Raw genomic sequence first — 25,633 nt, 5'->3', positions numbered from 1 at the left:
GACCTTTCAGTCTCAGATTCTCAGGCCGTGCTGGACGCCCCACGGCAGCAGTTGGTGAAGGTAGACAAGCAGCTTCCATGCTGCAAGTCCATGGGACACTAAAGGCTGTCCATTATTTATTTGTAACTACTGCTCTAATGCCCCTCTTCCTCTCATCTGTAAGTTCAATGGGAGAAAGAAAGTGGGCTTTCCTCATGTGGCACAGGAGGCTCTCAAATATTCATTGACTGAAGCAGGTTCATCCTGTGGCTTTTACAGTTAGCATGTGTAGGAAAAACCCCTGATTCTCGTTCTCTTAAAGCAACCTCCCCGCCCCCCACCCCCAGTGACACTTTCTTTTTGTGACATTCGAACCACAGTTCCAGACTTCTTTTAGGTTCCATGGGATCTGGTTGCTGCATTTTAAGTATATTACTCTCCTTTAAAATATCAGCTAGGGGAGAGAGGCCCCTGGGGTCTGCCTTGCACTTTGTGGACAAGCATCCAGGGCCAGGGACACCAGGAAACTACTCACAGTGGGACAGCTGCCAGTTAACTGATTGCTCTGTTGCCTCAAGAAATTCACAGCACCTTCGGGCAAGGGAACAGCAGTGTGGTGTTTATTGAAATCTACATCTGGTAGCAATTTGTCCAACAGCAACCAGCTTTCCCTCCTCCTTTTCTTGAGTCAAATAATCCACAGGGGCCCATAATACTCCACAACTGTTCGTCTGTGCAAGACCTGTATTGTGTCATTTATGTTCCTAATTACAGATCTGGGTTTATCAACAAGTTTCAGCATGGTAAGTAATTTTTTAGACTGCGGTGGAGACTGAAGGCACATGTCCTGAGGCAGTGACACGTACGGACCATCACCATCTGGGCTGAAAGACGAAGCCTCATGCTGGCCTCTGGGCCCACACTTGGTCGGCACAGACGGCCAGAGCACTCCCCATCCCCACCCTATGAGGTATGGCCTGACAACGGTGTGTGGAAGCTTGCAATAGCTGAGCCTTAACCTACAATGAGAGATCTGTACGCTGTAGAGAAAGGGAGAAGCCCTATACTCCATTCTCGGAGAAAATTCTTTCCTCCTTTGGAGCGGGGGGTGGTGGTGAGGGAGACTGAGCAGGGGGTCTGCTAAAGGACTCAATGAATAAAGAGTTCTTTTATGGAACCTGTGGTTAGGTGAGAAGATGGCATAAATCTAGAAAGCAGAGTAACTCAAGCTTGGGGGGCAAATCTGGTGACTGGAGTTTCCAGCTTTACAATAAAGTCTTCAGAGAAAAGCAGAACTGTTTAGGAGGGATGAGAACAGACACAGGAATAGAATTAAGAGTAGGGTGGACTTAGAATGGACTTTTGTACATACGCCCAACACCCATCCACCCACACCAGCCCCTCCTCTGGGGGCGGGGGGACTGTGCCCCTCTTACCCTAATGGTGTGGTTCTAATCACCGCCCCTGCCTGTGACCCAAGGTGGCCAATCACGGCAGCCCATGCCTGCCGGCTGCAAGTGGTCCAGAGAAGGCATGTGACTAGGGCTTGGTCAATCACAGTCTGGGTCTGGGGTTTTCCTTTTAGAGTCACTGGGGAAGATGCTCTCAAAGGAAAAATGAGATTTTGGAACTTCCTGAGGCCATGGTTTTTGCTAAATGGGAGGGAAAAAAAAAACAAAACCGGTTTGCAATCAGAGAGAATGAAGCCAACAGAGAACAGAGATGAGCAGTAACTACAAAGGTGGCTGCAACATGAAAAGCCCCAATCTAGAATCCTTGGGGCCAGGGTTCCATGGCCTCGTTACAAATTCCTCGTTTATGTTAAAGCCAGTTTGAGCTTTTGGTTTCTGCCACCATAACCAGGGTCTGGATGGCTACAGAAGACTTTTCATTGAAAACGATTGCTATCCCACAGCAATTCACTGTATTTGTAATGGGGAACTCAATGCTTTTGTTCTGCAACAAGATATAAATATTTCTAGTTTATCACTTACTTTTTAAATCAGATAGCTAAATAACCGCAAGTGGGGGCAAGCTCTTAATTTCCCTTTACAATTTAGGAAAAAAGGCCAGGAAGAAAGAAGTTCTCTCTTACCTGCCCTTTTCCCATTGGTATGTCTGGAGATGGAAACATGAATGAGTATAAACCTCATTCCCACAGAGTTTATTAAAAGCCAGTCTATTCTTAAAAACTGTTCAGAAGTAAGAAATAACAGTGATGCTGGTTTCCTAGGCCCTGGGATGGATGGTACAGTGCAAGAAACCATGCTACCCAAGGACACGGTTGTTAAGGAAACAGACAAAAAAGCAAAACTGCTTTCTTAAAACTGCTCAGCGCTGATGTAGTGGTACTCTCTACAAAGCAGAGCACATCCATGTCTCTCCTCGTCCACCTCCCTCTCTGCTCCCAGGCTTGTGAGTGTCCTGTAAGCCTCAAGATGCAAACACTGAGCATAGCTATGTTTAACTAGTCAAGTTAGCAAATCAATTCACTTCTCCGAGCCTTGACCACCACATCCACAAAATGGGGTCAGAGCCACCTCATAAGATTGTTTTGAGCGTCAAAAGGCTAGGTACCAAAGTGCCATGAAAATGTCGGCTGATGTAATCAATGGTGGTTGCTATGCTTCTTATGGTACTTTCTGTCAGAGATCCAGGCTGCACCCTGGGCCATGGGCCATTCTGGAGTGGCTTCTCTCATTCTCCTTTCCTGCACTCGGAGTCCCACCTGTGAGGCCCGGCTCAAAACCCACCTCTCGCCCAGAGCCCTCTCGCTGTAGCTGATGCCCTGAAATCCTGCAGGTCTTGCTGTACCACGTGCTCAGCTCCTGGGCATGCCCAGCGCCCCGCAGTCATCCTGCACACACACCGCGGGCTACCCACTATCCGTCTCGTGAAGGCCGGGCTTGTACCTCTTTGAATCCCCACCCGACCATGAAATTGGAAAGGGGCCAATAAATATTTGTTGACCAACAGAAGCCATGATTAAATATGAACAGTATTTTTAACAATATACACCTTAGAATATTTCATATTCCCTTCCCTCCCTGCTCTCCCACAGCTAAGTGAGAAGCAAGACGGAGCAAAACTAAGATTTCAGAACCAAGAATCAATTTAATTTTACAGTATCAAAACATGGAAATCCCCCAAATTCAACACATAGCAGCTGTTATGTTTGCAAGTGAGAAGGGTCAGCTGTAAAAACATAGCCCCTAGAATCATGGTCACAGGGCAGACTGCAAGAACACCTCCCCAGGACCCTCCACTGCAGACGCATCAGGAAGTCCGCGCAGGCGCGCCCTGGGCCAGCAGCTCTCTACTTCCTAATCCCCACTTTCTCTTTCACAGACTGAAAAACCCCTCCTACCCAACAAAATGCACTATCTTTTTTTTTTTTTTTTTTAATTCAAAGTCACACATAACTGCCAAGCAGAGCTTCGGAATGGGTCAAGCTGTTCAGTATTCTATTCTACTCAGAGACGACAGAATTCAGGGGGCAGAGATGGTGGTGCGGCAACAACCTGATGGTTTAGCTGGTCGATGTAATCTCATGGTTTAAATGTTTTATTTCTGTTTGGCTTTTCCAAACATCAAAAATAAGCTCCACAGTCCCATTCCTACCTCCTCAAAGCCTCAAGCACTGGAGGGTGGATTGGCTATCAGGGCTGCTTCAATCAGACCAGGATGCTCAGGTAATAGCTGGAGATAACCTCACCTGGAAGAGGCCTGCCTGGGGCAGCAGGACGGCTGGGGCACCTGCCTAACAGAAGAACTGTGTCTCCTCATGTAGAGATGAGGGTGCCAAGAGAGCTTAATAGATGTGCTCAAGTTTATATACCAAGTGACTGATGCTTAATTATTCTTTAAAAACTGTTTATGTATAAAGTTACAAACTCAAGGAGAAAGCAAACAGTGGCTTAAAGGGTGCCTTTAAAATCCTGTGGACTATTGGGAAATTTTGAATATGTGCTGGATTTTGGGTGGTGTTATGGAATTATCATTCACTGTTCTGTGACGATAACAGTATTCTACTTACACAGAAGAGTGTCTGTATGACTAGCAGATTCATGATAAAAACTTAGGGGGGAGGTGTCACTGTATATGGAACTTGCTTTCAAATGGTTCAGGAAAAGAGAAATTGTGTGAATATGTATGTGGTGTGTGTGTGGAAAGAGAGCGCAAGAGAGAAACTAGGTGTGGCAAGACGCTAATAGAGGAATCCAAGGGGAAGGTATTGCGGTACTCATCTTACTTTTCTTTAAACTTTTCTGTATGTTTGAGAATTTTCAAAATAAAAAGTCTTGGGAAAAAATAAAATCCTGTGGTAAAGAGGGAAGTTAAAAACATTCAGAGCCAGGTTGGGATGTGGATCTGTCGAACACGTGCTTCAACTCACAACAACAGAGTGCTCTCCCCTTCCTCTCACCCCTCCATGAGGGGCTGACATTTTGACAATCTTCTCCCAGAAAGCCCACAAGGGAGGCACTTGGCCAGTGGGCCCCTTTAGCATCCCACCCTCAACAGAGTATTCACTGGCTATCCGTGTTGCAGGAAAGGGTTAAATGAGGTGCACAGAGACTAAGGCTTTGAAAACTAAGACGCAATAAGAACATGAGAAATCACTGTTGCATCTACACCAAGTTCATTCCTACAAACAGCGAGCACACTGTCACCAAGAGAAAATCACCACTACCACCAGGAACTGGACAGAGAAAGGAGAGGAGGCAGAAGCCCAGAGAGCCCCAGCTATGTGCCTTGGGGCTGTGCGCTTGCTTTCTTTTCTTTTTAAAACATCTTTATGGAGAAGTAATTCACATTACCACACAATTCACCCATTAAAGTGTATAATTCATTGGTTTTAGTACATTCACAGTGTGCAACCATTATCACAACCCAAGATTAGAACACTTCATCACCTCAGAAAGAAACCCTTACCCATAAGTGGTCACTCCTCATTTTCCCCCCAAATCCCCACGCCCACTCCTCGGCAACCACTAATCTGCTCTCTGACTCTACGGATTTTTAAATTCTGGACGTTTCATATAAATGAAATACTATAACATGTGGCCTTTTATGACTGGCTTCCTTCACTTAGCATAATTTCAACCTTCATCCGCGTTGTAGCTGTCTTTCCTTTTTATTACCAAATAACGTTCCATTATGATTCCAAATGTAATATCCACATTATATTGATCCATTTACCAGTTGATGGGCCTGTGGGTTGTCTCTACCTTTTAGCTATTATGATAAATAATGCTGTTATAAACATTTGCATACAAGTTTCTGTGTGAACGTATGTTTTCATTTCTCTTGCTTACATACCTAGAAGTGGAAGAGCACAACCATATGGTAACTCTATTTAACTTTGTGAGGAACTGCCAGACTGTTTTCCAAAGTGACTGCACCGTTTTACATTTCTACTAACAGTGAGTGAGGGTTCCAATTTCTCCACATTTCGCCAACACTTATTACTGTCATCTTTTTGATTATAGCCATCTTAGTGGGTGTGCAGTGGTATCTCACAGTGGTTTTGATCTGTATTTCTCTGATGGCTAATGATGCTGAGCATCTTTTCATGGACTTACTGGACATCTGTACATCTTTGAAGAAACAGCTATTTATTTTTTTAAATAATATACATATATTTATTTATTTATTTATTTTGGCTGTGTTGGGTCTTCGTTGCTGCACACGGGCTTCCTCTAGTTGCAGCGAGCAGGGGCTACTCTTCGTTGTGGTGCATGGGCTTCTCATTGCGGTGGCTTCTCTTGTTGCGGAGCAGGGGCTCTAGGCGCATAGGGTTCAGTAGTTGTGGCACGTGGGCTCAAGAGTTGTGGCTCATGGCTCTAGAGCACAGGCTCAGTAGTTGTGGCGCACGGGCTTAGCTGCCCCACGGCATGTGGGATCTTCCCGGACCAGGGCTCGAACCCGTGTCCCCTGCACTGGCAGGCGGATTCTTAACCACTGCGCCACCAGGCAAGTCCCAAGAAACGGCTATTTAAATCCACTGCCCATTTTTAAATTGAGCTAGATGTCTTTATATTACTGAGTTGTAAGAGTTGCCTATATATTCTGGATACCGGTTCCTCATCAGATAAATGAACTGCAAAAAACTTTTTTCTCTAATTCTGTAGGCTGTCTTTTCACTTTCTTGATAGCATCCTTTGAAGCACAAAGTTTTAAATTTTGATGGAGCCCAATTAATGTCTTTTTTGTTAGGTGCTTTCTTATTTAATGCTCACAGTAACTGTGAGGAGTAGAAACTACTGATCCCATCCTACAAATAAGGAAAATGAAGCTCACTGAAGTAAATGACCCAAGGTCTCACATAGGGCCACTGCACATGGTTCTGCCCTGCACAACCCGTAAGGGTGAACAGAGCAGTCCTGGTCATTTGTTGGAGCTGGGCTATGAACTCAGGCCTCTGACCAAGCCAGGGTTCAGGCACTCATACACTCTATGAATGTTATGGTGTAATATGGCCGATTTTTAGACAAGCTCCTCACATATTATACATTTAACATTCTAAGGATGCTGCCATTACTTAAAACTACAGGATTCTGGAGTCTGTCTTTGGAAGCTGTATGAAAAGGTAGTGAGTGGCATGTTTTATAAACATATTTAATTAAAGTGAGGGGAGACTTGAGTTTATGAAGAAGCCAAAAGTCCTCAGTACCGAAGTCTGGAGAATAAGTTATTTGGCCAGATTGCACCATTTTGGATTTATATACTGCTACACAAACCAACCAATACCAAGTATGAGAAGTGATTAAAAGGTTCAAAGTACAGGTAGATCTAAGTCTCAGAAGAATGCAACCAGAACTGTTTCTAGCAATGACAGCCAGATATGAAAGATACTAGAGAATATTTGTATAATGTATAAAAAGGAATCAGTCTGATGCATTTGAAAACATTTTGATATAAAAATTGGCCCTCTTTTTACTTCTTGGTCATACCAGGTATACTGAATCACAATCACTGAATTACTACAGCTAAAAAGGATTTCACATTTGGTTCAATCTCCTTACTTTAATTTGGTAAACCGATGCACAAAATGTTCTCATGACTCAAGTACTCGTGAGAACACTAGCAGAAGAGGGACTAAAATGTAAGGAGGATGCAGTTCCCATGTTCTATTTCTTAATATTAGCTGTTAGAACTCAGCATTTATGGTTCTTCCCCTCTCTCTCCCACAGACCTCCAAGAGGACTGTACCATCCAAGATTCCTCTTCTAAAGGGTGGGGAACTCTGCCCAGGCTTCACTGTCCATCCTCCAACTGGATCTTTCCCTAATACCAACTTAACTAAACATCTCAAATCCATGTAGATAGCTCTGACAGCAAATAGAAGTGACTCATTTTATAAAGTGAGTTCTGAAGGGATACTGTCAAGCCTTATTTCAAAAACCAGGCTCTAGTTTCCAATGTAAGAATTAAATGGCTTTCTGCCTGCTGTTTCTGCCTTTCCCCCCTCACTTAAGGAAAGAAAGCCAAAGCTGTGTCTTGAGGGATTGCTCCATAAGGAAAAATCAAGGCAGGATACAGTCTCAGGATGGGCCAGTGCAGGTTGGAAGTGGGCTAGCAGAAGGCTTGGGAAAAGAGAAGTGGATTCACGAGCAGGCTAGGTCAGTCCCCAGAGTGATTTCTCTGCACTGGAAACAGGTTTAAGTGCTGACACGGGGGTTTCCCACAGCTTCTACTGGCCTCCAAAGGCATATTTGTCATCGGAGGCTCTTGATGAAGCTGTACATAAATATCTGACTGTTGTTAAATACAAAACAAAACAAAACAAAAATATTCCACGGGAACCAAATCAAAACCAGCTGTAAGGGGGAGAGGCCAAAAACTCAGTGTAAGTGCAAAAGTCCCAGCAGAAACACTTGTTAATTGTGCTATTTACTTTGCTAAATAGTAAACTCTCATGCCAATGAAGTTGTATCACATGACTATAATGTTTTTCATATGACTTTCCTGCTATGAGAGAAATGGGCATTTTATTTTCTAGAATTCTGTATTCTGTAGTGGATGAGTCAAAATCTGAGTTTTAATTCAAAAATCAACCCATCGGCCCAGCCCTGTTCATTTCTAGTCTGTTTATGATTTTACATCCTATGTTATAGCTGGTGTGCTAAACTTACTTTACAAATGATCATTCATTAATCCCCAATTCTGCAGAAAGCAAGTTCTGCTTAGCAAAAATGCAATTCTTTTGAAAGAATGCTGTAACTGTAATCCTAAAAACATAACTGTATGATACAGCATCAGTCAAGGGGAGAAAACATAGCCTAAAATTAATCTTGGAGTCATGAAACTTGCAAACTTTCAAGAATGAGAATGAAATATTTCAGGAAAGTTGGGTCATGGAATTTTAGAATTTGAGTATCTCAAGGATATACCAATATAGCTTGTTTCATTGACTCTTATAATCAGTGTTTTCTCTCTAGTTAGATAGAATTTGAAAATTATTTGGGGTTTCCCACAGCACAATGTTGAACTCACAGTTGGAACTAAATCAGTACATGTGAACTGATACTTGATGAAAAATAACCCTAAGAAGATAAGTCACAGCACATTTTATGAAAAGATGGCTAAGTCCTTCACATGTTTGGTTTAGACTAAGCCTTTCTTCAACAAATTCAGCAATTTAAACAGTATTTGGTGAGCACTTCAACAGCTTCGTGACTTGGATATCTTGTGTTTCATCAACTTTAAGGCCACTTCCTTTGGTTCCAACTGGGATAAACAGCCATCTAGGAGCCATATGGACCTGGGGTCAATCTCCAAATATCCAAACCCATTCTCAATAAGGGTCTTGAAAGGAAAGGTCAGAACTCCATGCAAAATTCCCTACTCAGACAGCAACATTTTACGAGGGTAAAAAGCTGAGTGGGGTCTTTTAATACCTCATGGGCAGATGCACCTACAGTTTGGCAGCTAGATGGGCTACAAAGAACACGAATCTCTGTCCAATACCCTTTCCTTATGAAATGTTAGCATTACCAAAAACATTTCTGATGGGAGTATTTAAAATTTTTTAACCTACAGCTCAAGATAAAATTAATATAATTCTCATTTAAGTATTTTTCTTGCATCCTAGCTCTATAGCTTCTCCTCATTGCGCTAAATGAAACAGAATAATTTTATCTGCAAAATCAATCTACCGGTTCTGTTCTTTTTCTCCAAACTCTATCTCCATCCTATCTCTAATACCATCTAGTCGTTTTCACTCATTTATTCCACTACCTCAAAATCATCACACCCCAAGACAAACTTACTTTTGTGAGTCTGGCACCCCCTCCACCCCACTGCCAGTCCCCACTCTGCACCTTGCTCCTCGACCCCTCCTCCAACAGAAACCAACCTGGCAATTTGTTAATCTCAACAGCACTATCATTAAACTAGTAACCTGGACTAAAATAATGGCAATCATTTTTGTATACTTGATGATGGAAGGGAGATGGGTGCAAAAAACTGGGTTGCACTGGTCAATCTCACTAAATCTGGATGATTCTGTCTTGAATATCTCTCTCAATCCATTCTCTCTGTGCCCCTTTCTATGAAAATAAAGGGATTTGTAGTCTCTAGCGGGATCACCTTTGTATTCATCCTTCATAAAGGGGATATATTTAGGGAGATAGACCACAGGTGTTAAGGGATAGGAAAAAGTTTAATAGCATCCAAACATTTTTTTTCTTTAAACTGAGAAGAATTACCTTGCTACAATATGGATGAACCTAGAAAACATCATGCTAAGTTACAGACATCAGACACAAAGGCCATGCATTGTTTGGTTTCATTTATGTGACATGTCCAGAATAGGCAAATCCATCGAGACAGAAGGGAGATGAGTGGTTAGCAGGGCTGGAAGGAGCAGGTGGGAATAAGGAGTGAGAGCTCAATGGGTACAGAGTTCCTTTTTGTGGGCGTGAGAATGTACTAAACTTAGGAATAACAGTAGCATAACAACTCTGTGAATGCACTAAAAACTACTGGATTGTATACTCTTAAAGGGTAAATTTCATGGTATGTGAATTATAGGTCAATAAAACTGTTACTAAAAAGTACATTATCTGATTTCAGGTAACTCCAACTAAATGCTCACAACCTGAGTAACACACTAAAGACTCCTGGCCTCTGAGTCCTTTATCCCTAGGATGCCCTGGCCCTCCTCTCCTGTCCGACTCCTTCCGTACACTTTCCCTGCCCAAATCCAACTCTTATTTTTAGAGAGCGCCTACTCATCCTTTAAAACTAAATGGAATATTTGGTCCCTGGGAAGTTTTCCTTGACATCCCTACTCCCCCAGGGAGTAACTTCCCCACAGTAAAGTAACGTCCACTGCTCCCTCAGCACCTAATATATAAATGACTAAAACATTTCTGATGATACTAGAGTTCACTATTTACGTCTCTGCTTCGCACACTAGACTGTGAGCTCATTTCATTAACTTCTGTATTCAGTCACTAGCATAGCACCTTGCTACCAAGTTTTCAAAAGATGTTCAGTAAAGGTTTTTTTTTTTAAGCTAGTATTTGTACAAATACATATTTTGTAAACAATGTATCAAATGATACTGTCACATATCTTTTGCAATTCCAGTGTTGATGGGTGAAAACAGTTAGCCCAAGATGAGAATTAATTGGGCATTCCTGATTGCACTGCTAAAATAAGTTGGGACCTTTCTATATGGGACGCAGACGTTTGTATTTTTATTACTGAACATCTGTAAATGCACTGGGAATCAACTATGCAAATCAAAACACTACCTTTACACAGTGTATATGGGTATATTTTTTGATATTCATATTTATTTATTTACACACACATTTTTCACAGTAAAGTAAAATAGGCAAGACAATGATTTTTGTTGCTCTGAGGTCTGCTGGTGAGAATTATCTTTTTAAAACACAGTCCTATTTAGAGCTTTTTAAGAAAAAAGAATAATCCTTTCCTAAGACAGGAGTTGCAAATTCCAATACCAATAAGGGTCATCAACTGAAGAACATCTTTTTTTTTTTTTTTAACATCTTTATTGGAGTATAATTGCTTTACAATGGTGTGTTAGTTTCTGCTTTATAACAAAGTGAATCAGCTATACGTATACATATATCCCCATATCCCCTCCCTCTTGCGTCTGCCTCCCACCCTCCCTATCCCACCCCTCTAGGTGGTCGCAAAGCACAGAGCTGATCTCCCTGTGCTATGCGGCTGCTTCTCACTAGCTATCTATTTTATATTTGGTAGTGTATATATGTCCATGTCACTCCTCACTTTGTCCCAGCTTACCCTTCCCCCTCCCCGTGTCCTCAAGTCCATTCTCTAGTAGGTCTGCGTCTTTACTCCCGTCCTGCCCCTAGGTTCTTCATAACCTTTTTTTTTTTAATTCCTTATGTATGTGTTAGCATACGGTATTTCTTTTTCTCTTTCTGACTTACTTCACTCTGTATGACAGACTCTAGGTCCATCCACCTCACTACAAATAACTCAATTTCATTTCTTTTTATGGCTGAGTAATATTCCATTGTATATATGTGCCACATCTTCTTTATCCATTCACCTGTTGATGGACACTTAGGTTGCTTCCATGTCCTGGCTATTGTAAATAGAGCTTCAGTGAACACTGAGGTACATGACTCTTTTTGAATGATGGTTTTCTCAGGGTATCTGCCCAGTAGTGGGATTGCTGGGTCGTGTGGTAGTTCTATTTTTAGTTTTTTAAGGAACCTCCATACTGTGAAGAACATCTTCTAAACAGAGCATCCTCACCTAAAGAATACCTTTGGGCAAGAAACTAACAGCAGTGTTTGTCTCCAGGAAGAGAACTGGGTGTTAAGGGACAGGTGCAGAAGGAAGGTTTCCTTTCCACACAGGATATTTTTATGCCTTTAAAACTTTGTATGAAGTGCATTATTTATCTATAAAATTTTCTTCTTGGCTCCAGCTAACATCACTATTAAGGAATGCAGGCCTGGGGTTGCCAGATCTGATTTTTCAAAGAAGCTGGAAATGGGAACATTCATATTTTTAGGTAAAACGCATAATTTTTAAATGTTGGCTTTATTCAGAATTTAACACATAGGGTAGGCCAAACAAAACACACCTGTAAGCCATATCTGGCTCATAGGCCAACCAGTTTACCATCTCTAATCTGTGATGTGTAACTTATCATTCCAAAACTATAAATGTAATTTAACAGAGGAGAACTTCAGAAAGAAAGCTAAGGCTTGCGGATGACATCACACCCCCTTCCGCCCTACCACCTAGCTGCTACTGCTCTCAAGCTTCCCCTTCTCCTTCTGGGTCTTTGAAAAGACTACAAATGTTTGACCAACCAAAACGCAAAACAAGCCAGGTTTAATGAAGGAATCTGCCCATTATCCTAGCATCTGCTCTGTTTTTAAAGAGTGAAGCGTGGGATCAATTTCAAGTTGCAATTCTTCTAGGCAGTTAAAGAGAAGTATGTGAATTATTTCTAGCTGGGTGGAAAAATTCTCCCAGCCAACTAGTCAAATGACTGCGTGGTTGAAAAGACCCATAAGTTATTTTTCCCTTGCCATCAGCGCTGCTCAAAAGAAAAAAATGGGGGCTTCCCTGGTGGCGCAGTGGTTGAGAATGGGCCTGCCAATGCAGGGGACACGGGTTCGAGCCCTGGTCTGGGAGGATCCCACATGCCGCAGAGCAACTAGGCCCATGAGCCACAACTACTGAGCCTGCGCATCTGGAGCTTGTGCTCCGCAACAAGAGAGGCCGCGACAGTAAGAGGCCCGCGCACCGCGATGAAGAGTGGCCCCTGCTCGCCGCAACTAGAGAAAGCCCTCGCACAGAAACGAAGACCCAACACAGCCAAAAATAAAGAAAGAAAGAAAGAAAGAAAGAAAGAAAGAAAGAAAGAAAGAAAGAAAGAAAGAAAGAAAGAAAAAAATGGCAGCCATGATCAACATGATACTCTGAACCGTGTCTGGGAAGCCAATCACAGCTCTAAGGAAAATCTCAACGTCTCTTAAAGTCCTGTAGAGATGCCATTCATCTCCTGAAAATGAAGCTAAGACACCCTATGTGGGTCTAACTATTGGTCATAAGTGGAAGATTGCATCTGCTGAATGCCCAGAGGACACCAAAGCAAGTCAAAGAAGAATCAGTTTCAGCTCTAAGTCTAGCACTACAGGAGCACTCTCATGATTCTCTGGGGTGGCTGAAACTCTTGCTCCGGTCTGCTGAAAGCTTCACAAGATTTCATTCTGCTACTTCTACATGGTTTTCCTATACTCAGTGCTAGTTCCAGTCTTCCAAACACCAGCCTTTTCACCACCAGCTAGCGCAGTATTGGGCTTGACCATCACTCACTGACCACTGGGGCTTCCCCCAATGTTGAGCATACAAAACCCCAGGCAGAAATCAATGAACTATGTTACTCAACATCTGTTACTCAACAGAGGAACTGTTACTCTCAACATCAGTTACTACGGAACTGATGGTAACTTTGCAAGTGTTCCATTCCGATAGGATACAGGCACTCAAGGTTTTCCTTATACAGCTTACGGAAACGCTATGACAGGCCACATTTTTCCTAAGAGCTTCTTTACCTAGGCTACTGGGTGGGGGTGGGGTGGAGTCGGGGGTGGAGGTGGGAAGGGAATGGCGGGGGGAGATGTTGGTTTAATCTCATTTAATCTCATTCATCCATTTTGAGGAACTGTCTGTTTGGCCAAGTGACCCAACGGTGCCACACATACACAGCATACCTTTTTCTAAGAACAGTGAGCATTTGGAAAAGCAAAATGATAATCTATTTTGTAATTCCAGTCTTAAAAAACACACACACACCCACACAATGGTAGCAACCCAGGAAATTACGATTTGCAAAATATTCTAAATGACAAGCAAAACCAAACTCTCTTAGGTTGTCACTGAGGAAGCCATTTCGTGGCGAGGTTCCGTGGCCTACAAAGATGGGCTCAGTTGTGAAATCAAAGACATGGCCAGAGTCCAATGTCTTCCCTGACTTGCATTTTGATGTATGGACATCACAGCCAACTGTCCAAGGGCCACAGGCATGCTGTTGTTCAGTAAGGACCAGAGGTGCTTGGAAATCAATAACCTGTACTTCCTTTATCAGCAATTTCGTACATCTGGAACCTACCACACAATAACCTGCACAATGCATCATCCAGCAACTGCAGAAGGTTCATTTTCTGACAACTAGCAGACTTACTTAGCGATTTTGTTCTAAGGAAAAAATTGTCATAAACCGCTTCCTTCCTTTTCCATAAATCCGATTATCAAACAGGTTTGAAATACATCAGTCTTCTGAACAAAATGCTGGTTTTAGTCTTACCTCAGCAGCCTGGGTCTCTTGATGCAGCAACGTAAGACCAGTCAAATCCTCTAAGAAGGAATGTGAAGAATTAAACACCTTCACCAGGAAATTAAATCCTTCTCGTTCATACTGATCAAGAACCTGTAAGATAATTATACATATAGATGTATTTAAGGGGGCTGTAGGCTTTAAATGCATATTAAGAGAGTTTCACTAATAATCACTTGTCAAAAATGGAACTAAAGCTAGAATTAAAAATTAAATATGGGAAAAATCAACATGGTAGGCAAAAAACTGTGAGGGCTTAGGATTTATTATTTTCTCTTTCTTAGAAAGAATGACAATATCATCTTCCAATTTAGATGATGGTATTTCTCAAACAAAGTAAGTTACATGCAAATTCACTAAAACTTCTAGAAGAGTTGAGGTTGCTGATTCTAAAGTTCACTTTTTAGGAGAAAAATAACAGTCAAGAGAAGAGCCAAGAAAAAATTTTTTTAAGGATAAAGGGAAAGCGGGGGGGACAAAAGGGTGGAAAATGTGGCCTACCAGCTAGTCAAATGCATTTAAAAATTTTTTTTTAATGTAAAAATGAATTTCACCAGGCATATCACAAAAGAAGTTGCCCAAATAGTCAATAAACATATGAAAAGTTGCTCAACATTACAAGTTATCAGGGAAATGACAACTAAAACCACAATGAACTACTACTTCATACCTACCAGAATGGCTAAAATGAGAAAGACAAAAAATACCAAGTACTGGCAAAGATGTGGAACAACCAGTATTCTCATGGGAAGGCAAAATGAGATAACTGTTTTAGAGGTTTAACATGTATATGCCCTGTGATCATGAAATTCTACTCCTAGATATATACATCCAACAAAAAATATATACATATGTGCATCAGAAGACCTGAACAAAAGTATCCATAGCAGCACTATTCATGATAGCCTCAAACTAGGAACTACTCAAGTGTCCATCAACAGCAGAATGAGTTAACAAACTGCGGTTTATTCATGCAATGGAATAACATACAGAAATAAAAACACAGACAACTACATGCAACAATATACATAATTCTCACAAACATAATGTTAAAAAATAGAAGGGAGAAGCAGTATGTGCTACAGGATTACAATTACATAAAGTTTTTTTAAAAAAATGAATGTGTGGTGTAAAAGTCAGGAGAGTGGTTATCCATTGAAGGACTGTAATTGGAATGGTGCACAGGAGAGGTCCTGAGATGTTGGTAATATTTGTTCCTTTATCTGGGTTCTGGTTACAAAGGTATACTTTGTGAAAAACTATCAAGCATGTTTTCATATACATGTTGTCCTTCAACAAAAAGATCAAAAGATAGGAGACCACTAGGCTTCTGAGAACAATGTAAGAACATATGACTACTTAAAAGCAAACCACAAAAAAAAAAAAAATGACTATCACGTTTAGAAATTCAACTATCATAAGAACTGTGAACTGCAGAAAGCAAACACTGAACCATAATGCCTTGGAAATTCTCTCAAAACTCAGAATAAATAAAGAGATGAAAGTTTCAAAAAGATAGCAGACATTGAAGATAAATCTAAGAAATCAACACATGAACAGAAAGGTTGGAGAAGCAATAACACACGATATAGAAAAAAGAATTAGAAAATTTTTTTCTCCATTCAGAAATGAACACGTATAAGCCCTTCAATCCAGCAATTCCACTTCAAAGACTTTTCAAAGACTTTTTGTTGTTGTTGAGGGTTGGGGAACTGTGATTCCCTTTTTTTCAATATTCTTCAATATTCAATTATCTTTTCGTTTACACAGTGAACATTTTAAAGAAAACCTGATGATGAGAATGTTGACTCTTAAGCAGCATGCCCACATCATTCCTGCTTTTACCCTGCTTGCATGGGCACAAAGACTGATGTGTAAGGACACTCACTGCAACACCGTTTGCAGCAACAAAAGATTAAGAATAACTACCCTTTTAAAGGGGACTGATTAACTAAATTGTGGTATATTTACAATCAAGGACATAATCAGGATCCATTAAAAGAATGAGGCAGTTCTGTTTTTAGTTTTTTAAGGAGCCTCCATACTGTTCTCCATAGTGGTTGTATCAATTTACATTCCCACCAACAGTGCAGGAGGGTTCCCTTTTCACCACACCCTTTCCAGCATTTACTGTTTCTAGATTTTTTGATGGTGGCCATTCTGACCGGTGTGAGGTGATACCTCATTGTAGTGCTAACACATATATATGGAATCTAAAAAAGAAAAAAAAAATGGTACTGATGAACCTAGTGGCAGGGCGGAATAAAGACGCAGACGTAGAGAATGGACTGAGGACACGGTGGGGGGGGGGGCAGGAAGCTGGGGTGAAGTGACAGCAGCATCAACATATATACACTACCGAATGTAAAATAGCTAGCGGGAAGCAGCAGCAGAGCACAGGCAGATCAGCTAGGTGCTTTGTGACCACAGGGTGGGAGGGAGATGCAAGAGGGAGGAGATATGGGGATATATGTATGCATATGGCTGATTCACCTTCTGTACAACAGAAACTAACACAGTATTGTGAAGTAATTATACTCCAATAAAGATTAAAAAAAAAAAAGAATGAGGTAGTTCTATAGTACTAACATAAACTGATTTCCAAGACAGAGATATATTAAAGAGCAATGTCCAGACCATGTGTCTAGTGTTAATATTTTTAAAATAAAGGTGGAGGAGGAGAGAGGAAGAAAGGGCAATGCACATACGCATAGGCTTGTTTTTGCATATATCATCTCTGGAAGAATATACACACACACACACACACACACACACTCACACACCCCTGACATCAAGTAGTTGCCTCTGTACATTCTTCTACACTACTTGAATTTTTAAAACCATGTGCACATATTACTTAGTCAAATAATATTAAAATCTCAATTTAATTTTTATTTTTTTCTTCAGTGCTGGAGAAAGTTCCCAGAAGAAGAGGAAGAAGAACTCTAAAGTCCTAATGAAGAAGTTGGAGCTAGAAGCGAGGGGTGGCTCTGCCCCGGACACAGAAATGTGTAGGTAGGGACGAGCAAAGCAGTTGAAGTGTTAAGTTAGGAGAGTAGGGAACTGGGGGCCGAGGAACTCTAGGGTCTGAACAGCAGGCAGCAAGGTCATCTGCTGCCAGAAAAGGGGATGGAGTGGGACATGGAGCTTGAGGGGGGTGATGACAGTCTGGGGCAGCTGGGTGGGGAATGTGAGAAGGGCAGCTGATCAGCAGCGCATGAAGAGCGCTAAACAATCTAAAGCCCCTGCTCAGGACAGAAAATATAAGTTTGGGGAGAAAGGTAGTTAAGGACCGATCTAATAAGCTTGAGGACTGGCCAGAAAGGGTCAAAGAATTTGAGGGGCTAGTTAGTAGCGATGAAGGGACCTCAGGCTCGTGAGGAAAGACCTGCAGGCTGGAGGGACAGAGAGGGAACCGTGGAGAGCTGGAGGAACAGGGGATGACTGTTACGCCCCAAGGCATTAACGAAGTACAGTCTTTGGCTGATTAGCCACAGTAAATTAATTTGACAATCCAATGCCTGGATAAAAAGGCACTTAATAATTGAATTCCTCAGTAATTATGGGAGTCCTTACAAACCAGAATGTTATCTCAGGAAAAATGTGCATAGAAAGTAAGTGATCTTTTTTGAAATGCTAAATGCTGTGTGTTTAGTGAACTTACTTTTTTTTTTTAAGAGGCATGATATTAATAGTGCTGTTTTTATTTTTTTAATTTATTTTTTAATTGACATATAGTTCATTTACGATGTGTTACTTTCAGGTATTCAGCAAAGTGATTCATATATATATTCTTTTTTAGATTCTTTCCCCATACAGGTTATTACAGAATATTGAGTATAATTCCCTGTGCTATAGAGTTGGTCCTTGTTGGTTATCTATTTTATATATAGTAGTATGTATATGTTGATGTCAAACTCCTAATTTATCCCTCCTCTCTTTTCCCCCTTGGTAACTATATGTTAGTTTTCTCTGCCTGTGGGTCTATTTCCATTTTGTAAGTAAGTTCATTTGTATTTTTTTTTAGACCCCACATAAGTGATATCATATGGTATTTGTCTTTCTCTTTCTGTCTTAATTCATTTAGTATGATAATCCTAGGTCAATCCAGTGATCACTTATTCCTGAGTGAACTACTAAACTAATTAAACAGCTACTTTGTGCTAGGTTTCCAGTAAGGTTAAAAAAAGAAGACGACGTGGGAGTGAAAAACGGGCAAAAACTTTGAAAAAAAATTTGGAGTAACTCCAGAGATGGCACTTTATCAGACCTTAATTATTCTCTGAGATTTCAAGACTACGTTTCCACAGCTAATTTTGTAGAGCTACAAACCTGGACAGTGAAAAAACTAACAGCAAGGGCAGAATGAGTGAAGGCCTCCCCCATAATCAGGATGTACAGCAAGTTTAAGGCTGAAACATTATTAATAGCTCTGGCTTGAAAAATATGTGGAAAAACTTAATCCCCTAGGGGCATATTTAATCATGCAAGAGTTTTCCAGTATTCCCTTTATGTGCAGGGAAGTTAATCTGTGTTACAAGTATAAGCAGCTTATAAAACGTAGGAGTTTTTTTTCCTCTACAAACATCTCAACCTTCTTAAAGGGGAAAAATGTGTTTTAAATTATCAAAAAAAAAAAAAAAAGATACTATCACAATGAATTTGAGCACTGCAACAACCTGTCATAAAACATATAACACCTCTTAAGTAAATTATATAATATGTGGTCTTGTACACATTACATTTTGGAAGGTTGTAAGTATTCTAAAGGTACTTTGCTAAGTAGAGAAATAATAATGACTCTTTCAGTATAAAGATACAGATCCTTTCCTAATGGACACAATTTTCCTTACTTAACTATTCTGTAAGGCTAGGTTCTTTATTCATGATGTACACGAGCACATATCCCTGGACAAAGACGGTAGAATCTCTTCTTAAAACATGATTTTAGGAATATCACTTCTCTTGCTGAGACTCTTCGGTGGCTACTAGATCAAAACTATACTCTCCAGCTAGGCATTTAAGTCCCTCCAGAATCCTCCAATTGTTGGACGGCTCTCTGCAGAATGCCTTTCATAGAGTCTAAGATCTCCTGACTACACCATGCAGTGACTTTCACTTCATGAGAAGCAGAATGGATTCACAGTTTGCAACTCTTGTCTGTTATTCTTAAACAAGGACACGAGGAACTGTGTGCCCTACCTAAAAAAAAAAGCTAATATATTTTCAAAAGGGGATGGGAACACACAGTGTCTGCAAAACTCTTATTTAAAGTCTTTGTTGTTTAGAAATTGTACTTATTTGCTCTTGATGATTTAAAAATATACATGGGTCATGATTTCTAAAAAAAACTTAGGAAAAGCTTGCCCAATATCCCAGATAGGGTAATAAAAGTGTATCGCTAGAAGCCACCAGGACCCTTAGTTCCCATCCTATGAGAATCCATGAAAGAAGAGTCAAAACACTCCCTTCTGAGGGACAGTCACCCAGTCGTCTGCAGAGACTTTACTTCAAGTTGAGGGCAAAACTCTGTTTTCCAGTCCTTTTGCTGAGGGAGCCATGCCAGGGTAGAGAAGCCCCCACGTTGGATAATGAGCTGGAAGCACTGCTAGTAACACGAGGAAGCCCCTTGATCAGTTTTTGTCTCTTGGTGCCCTGGGATTTCTCTCATCATCATAAAAAAGAATCAAAGAAGAGGGAAAAAGCCCTGATTTCAGCAGCCCTTACAACACGACTGTTCCACCTTCACTACTCCCAGCTCCTCCCTGGGACCATCACCTTGGAAAAGCTTCAGCTCCCTTCTCATTACCTCTTGGTGCTGGCCTACCTAGAATGATCTCTTGTCTTTCCTATCAAATGAGGTCTTGCACTTCAAAGTTCAGCTCAACTATCAACTGCAAGAAGTCTTCCTTGATTAATTCCACTCCCGATGATCTTTTTTCCCTTTTGTATTCTCTGACCCCACTCTCCATGGCACACTGAGTTGCCAAAGGGATTGAAAGAAATACTCTGCCTCACTGTCCCTGGTAATCAGCAGTTGATGGCATTTTCAAATATCAACCAGATGTTCAGTAACTTTGTTCCTATTTCTATATACGTCAGTGATATAAAGCAGATAATGGATGAGAAAACGGCTTCATATGGAAACATGTAGCTATCATCCTAACTAAACCAGTTGCTATTAACTTACTCTATTTAGACACAGGTAGGATTTATAAGGTCAAACTTTAAAAAAGGAGGGCAGCTCTGAGTTCAAGACATTTAATAGCAGGGGCAATACAGGGGTGAAGTGGGAGGTACAAAGTATTGGGTGTAAGACAGGTTATAAGGACGTATTGTACAACACGGGGAATATAGCCAATATTTTGCAATAACTGTAAATGGAGTGTAACCTTTAAGAATTGTATAAAAATGTTTAAAAAGTGAGTCTGAAAAGACATAAATGAGATTTTTAAGGTTAATTAGTTCTTCTTTCCTATAAATTGATCTAATTTCATAATATAAATAAAAATAAAAGCAAAGTTAAAGAAACATATAATAGCATGTCAAAAAGTATAGCATTAATCAGGATAATTATTGGCATGTCAAAAATATAAAACAGATAAGTCTCTTGTCCTTTCCCTAAAGTCACTGTATAGTGTACATTTTTCTTAGGCATCCAAATGTAAAATGGGCACAATGGTAATTTAAAGGATACAGGAGATTTTAAATCAAAACACTGAATAGCTTTCAAATTGAGATAGTTGACAATGGTATGAAAGTTCCAACACTTTAGTATTTTAACTAAACTTCTTATGGTGCAACATACAACTGTACTAAAAAAAGCCAAATAATATTACATCTTGGTACCTTCACGTACCAAAATCACAAATTCACTGAGGTCAACTGAGTAGAAGGAAAGAAACTGAAAACTGGGAGTCAAAATGCAATGGGCAGTAATTTGGCAACACTAGGCAAAACACTTCATCTTTCTGAGTCTGCTCACTTCTATAATGGGGATCCAACTCCATGCCTATCTCCCCACTTAGATTAAAAAAAAGATTATGACTTCAATCACTGACTAAGAATGGTTTACAAAGAGCAACAGAAATGCTATTCATTTATTACCATTTTTTGCATTTATTACTCAGAATACAATTATTATCACTAAATAGGGCTTGACAAGTACAGAAAAGATGACACACAGTGACGTCAGTGAAAATAGTGGAGTAAGGACCTCTGAAAATGCTCTCTTCCATAAAAGAAAAGAGAATACTAACAAGATCTGAGGAGTAATTAAGAAAAGCAGCTGATTCACAGTAAAAACAATAAGGTTTGTGGTATTTTAACTTGCCCCATTTCCATTCCTTTTCCCCTTCTAGCTTGACTGTAGCCTTGAAAACCAACACACTACCACAGTGAAAACCAGGCTGGCAGCCACTGGAGGAGGCAATTTGGAGTTCCAAAGGAGCTCTGACCCCACATTTGGAAAACTGTCACCTGTTTGGAAGGAAGACCCTACTTGCTTGTTGCTTGTTGTCTTTATTCGACCAAACTCAGAACTCACCCTGTGTGAAAGCCTTTTTCCTGGGACCAGTTGTTGAAAAGTATCAGGAGCAACTGTTTAACACTGTGATCTCCTGAGATGGTAAATAACAGTTGAAGCAACAATAAGCTGACTAAAAAGCTTAAAAGGAAAATCTGGGGGAATTCCATAATCTTAGGAATCTAGAAGACTGTGCACAGGCACAGAGCTAGGAGCATGCTCAAAGTCATGCACATGCTCAGGAAAGATCTGAGAAGGCCTTCGGCTCTCACCTCCAGCTGATCGTGAGGATGTGTGCAAGTAGGACATGAAGGGTAAGGCAGAGTTCTTAACTGCCCATCTGAGCACAGAAGGCATGCCCCAATATGCACACAGAGCCCCCCAGCAAACACTGGGGGACTTACTGGTTCCAGGCATTTAAGAAAATCTCTATCCAATCATTAGATGACCACTAAGCTAACTGAGCAGAAACTTGATGGCCACACAGGACAAAGAATACAAACTTAATGAAATTAGTTTAGAGAAGTCACTAAATCAAAATCAACAAGAGCAGCAAGGAATGACAGTAAACCACAGAGAAGGGGGAGAATCTGATTCCCAGAATTATGGCATTATATTATTGAAAATGTCCAGTTCTCAACAAAAAATTACAAAGAAACAAGAAAGTATGTCCCTCACAAAACAAAAACAAAATCAGTCTATAAAAACTGTCCCCGAGGAACCTACTAGACAAAGACTTTAAAACAGTTATTTTAAGTATGTTCAAAGAACTAAAAAAAACATGTACAAGTAACTAAAAGAAAGTATGAGAAAATACCTCACTAAAATACAGAATACCAATAGAGAAATTATAAAAAAGAACCCAAGAGACATTCTGGAGTTAAAAAGTACAACTGAAAAATTCATGAGAGACACTCAACAGTAGATTTGGGCAAGTTGAAGAAAGAATCATTGAACATGAAGATAGGTCAGTTGAGACTATCCAGTCTGAGAACAGAAAGAAAAAAGAATGAAGAAAAATGAATACAGCCTCAAATATCCATCAAGCATACCAACATATGCATAAGGGGAGTTTCAGAAGACAGGAGAGACAGAAAAGGGCAGAAAGAATACTTGAGGAAATAATGGGAGAAAACGTCCCAAATTTGATGAAAAACATTAATCTATACATCCAAGAAGCTCAACTCCAAGTAGAATAAACTCAACGAGATCCACACCTACATACCACATAACCAAACTGTAAAAAGACAAAGGGAGACTCTTGTAAACACAAGAAAGAGCCTATCATGTAAAAGGAATCATTAACAGCCAATTTCTCATCAGAAACCACAGGGGTCAAAAGTAGTGTAATTAAATACTCAAAGTGCTGAAAGAAAAAGAAACTCTCAACCAAGGATTCCATGTCCAGCAAAACTAACATTCAAAAATGAAGGAGAAATTAACACATTCCAAGATAAACAGAAAACAAAGAATTCATCACTAGCAAACCTGCCCTGTCAGAAACACTAAAGGGATTCCTTCAGGCTGAAATGAAAGGATACTAGACAGTAACTCAAATCCACATTTAGAAAAGAACACAGGTAAAGGTAACTGTATAGATAAATATAAAAGACTAAATATATTTCTGTTGTAATTTTTTTCTCCTATGTGATTTAAAATACAAATGCATAAAGCAATAATTATAAATCTGTGGTGTCATATAATGTATAAAGATGTAATTTGGAAGGAAATTACACAAAGGAAGGAAAGAGAAACAGATGTATACAGCAGCAAAGTTTTTCTATACTAATGAAATTAAGTTGATGTTAAACCAAATTACACTGTTATAAATTAAGATGTTAACTGTGATTCCCAGGGCAGCCACTGAGAAATTAACTAAAAAAAAAAAGAAAATACAAGGGAATTAAAATGGTATATTAGAAAATATCTATTAACACAAAAGAAGGTGGTAATTGAGAAATACAGAAAGAAAAAAGACATGAGACACATAGAAAACAAATAGCAACATTGCAAATGTAAATTTTATCAGTAATTACATTAAATGTAAATGAATTAGACTCCAACTAAAAGGCAGACACAGCAAAATGCATTAAAAAAGCGTGATCCAACCGTATGCTGTCTACTTGAGATTCATTTTGGATTCAAAGACACAAATAAGTTGAAAGTAAAAGAAGAGAAAAAGATATTCCATGCACTTTCAATTATGCAAGATGAGTAAGCTCTAGAGATCTAATGTATGGCACAGTGATGACAGTTAACAATACTATATTGTAGGGCTTCCCTGGTGGCGCAGTGGTTGAGAATCTGCCTGCCAATGCAGGGGACACGGGTTCGAGCCCTGGTCTGGGAAGATCCCACATGCTGGGGAGCAACTAGGCCCGTGAGCCACAACTACTGAGCCTGCGCGTCTGGAGCCTGTGCTCCGCAGCGAGAGAGGCCCCGATAGTGAGAGGCCCGCGCATCGCGATGAAGAGTGGCCCCCACTTGCCCCAACTAGAGAAAGCCCTCGTACAGAAACGAAGACCCAACACAGCCATAAATAAATAAATAAATAAATTTAAAGTCCAAATTTAAAAAAAAAAACAAAACAATACTATATTGTATACTTGAGATGTGCTAATAGGATAGATCTTAAATTAAACTTCTCAACACACACACACACGTAATGGTAACTACTGGTGCTGGAGGTGATGGATATGTTGATTAGCTTGACTGTGGTGATTATTTCACTATATATATACATATATATATCAAAACATTAACTTGTATACCTTAAATATATATAATTTTTATATATCAATGATATCTCAATGAAGTCTTTTTTTCTTTTTTTTGGCCGAGCAGCATGGCTTCCAGGATTGTAGTTCCCCAGCCAGGGATGGAACCCAGCCCCAGCAGTGAAAGCACCAAGTCCTAACTACTGGACCGGCAGGGAATTCCCTAAAGTTGCTTTTTAAAAAAAGATATGGGCTTCCCTGGTGGCGCAGTGGTTGAGAATCTGCCTGCCAATGCAGGGGACATGGGTTCGAGCCCTGGTCTGGGAAGATCCCACATGCCACAGAGCAACTGGGCCCGTGAGCCACAACTACTGAGCCTGCGCGTCTGGAGCCTGTGCTCCGCAGCAGGAGAGGCCGCGACAGTGAGACGCCTGTGCACCGCGATGAAGAGTGGCCCCCACTCGCCGCAACTAGAGAAAGCCCTTGCACAGAAACAAAGACCCAACACAGCTAAAAAAATAAATAAATAAATAAATTTATAAAAAAAAAAAAAGATATTCCATGCAAATAGGAGCCAAAAGAGAGCTGAAGAGACTATACTAATATCAGACAAAATAGACTTCAACATTGTTAAGAGACAAAGAAGGGCATTATCTAATGATAAAAGGGTCAGTCTATCAAAAATGTATAATTATAATCATACATGTACCTATCAAACAGCCTCAAAACACATGAAGCAAAAACTGACAGAACTGAAGGGAAAAATATAAGTAAACAATAATAGTTGGAGACGTCAATACTGCATGTTCAATAATGGACATAACAAGACAGAAGATCAGCAAGGAAACAGAAGACTTGAACAAAACTATATATGAACTAGATCTAACAGAAATCTATAGAACACTATATCCAGTGATAGTAGAACACATATTCTCCTCAAATGCACATGAAGCATTCTTCAGGATACACCATGTGTTAGACCATAAAAAAATGAAGTCATACATTATATGTTCTCTAACTACAATGGAATGAAAGTAGATATCAATA

The 25,633-nt window shown here is 40.2% G+C and overlaps 1 protein-coding gene across 8 annotated transcripts in view; it reads right to left on the bottom strand.

Annotated features, from left to right (window-relative positions):
- Nucleotides 1–25,633, bottom strand: part of ATG7 (autophagy related 7) — a 326,752-nt gene that overhangs the window by 103,583 nt on the left and 197,536 nt on the right. For 5 of the 8 annotated variants that reach the window (XM_059940379.1, XM_059940378.1, XM_059940376.1 and 2 more), the window contains one exon: nucleotides 14,315–14,437. The exons of 2 other annotated variants lie outside the window; for them this stretch is intronic. In XM_059940379.1, the coding sequence (XP_059796362.1) occupies nucleotides 14,315–14,437 (123 nt within the window). Of the gene's footprint in view, nucleotides 1–14,314; nucleotides 14,438–25,633 lie in introns of those variants that run through there. One more of the 8 variants, XM_059940382.1, reaches the window with a different exon arrangement.

Source organism: Balaenoptera ricei, chromosome 11, assembly GCF_028023285.1.
Source record: "Balaenoptera ricei isolate mBalRic1 chromosome 11, mBalRic1.hap2, whole genome shotgun sequence".
Classification (NCBI taxonomy): domain Eukaryota; kingdom Metazoa; phylum Chordata; class Mammalia; order Artiodactyla; family Balaenopteridae; genus Balaenoptera; species Balaenoptera ricei.
This window is presented reverse-complemented; position numbering and strand designations above follow the sequence as displayed.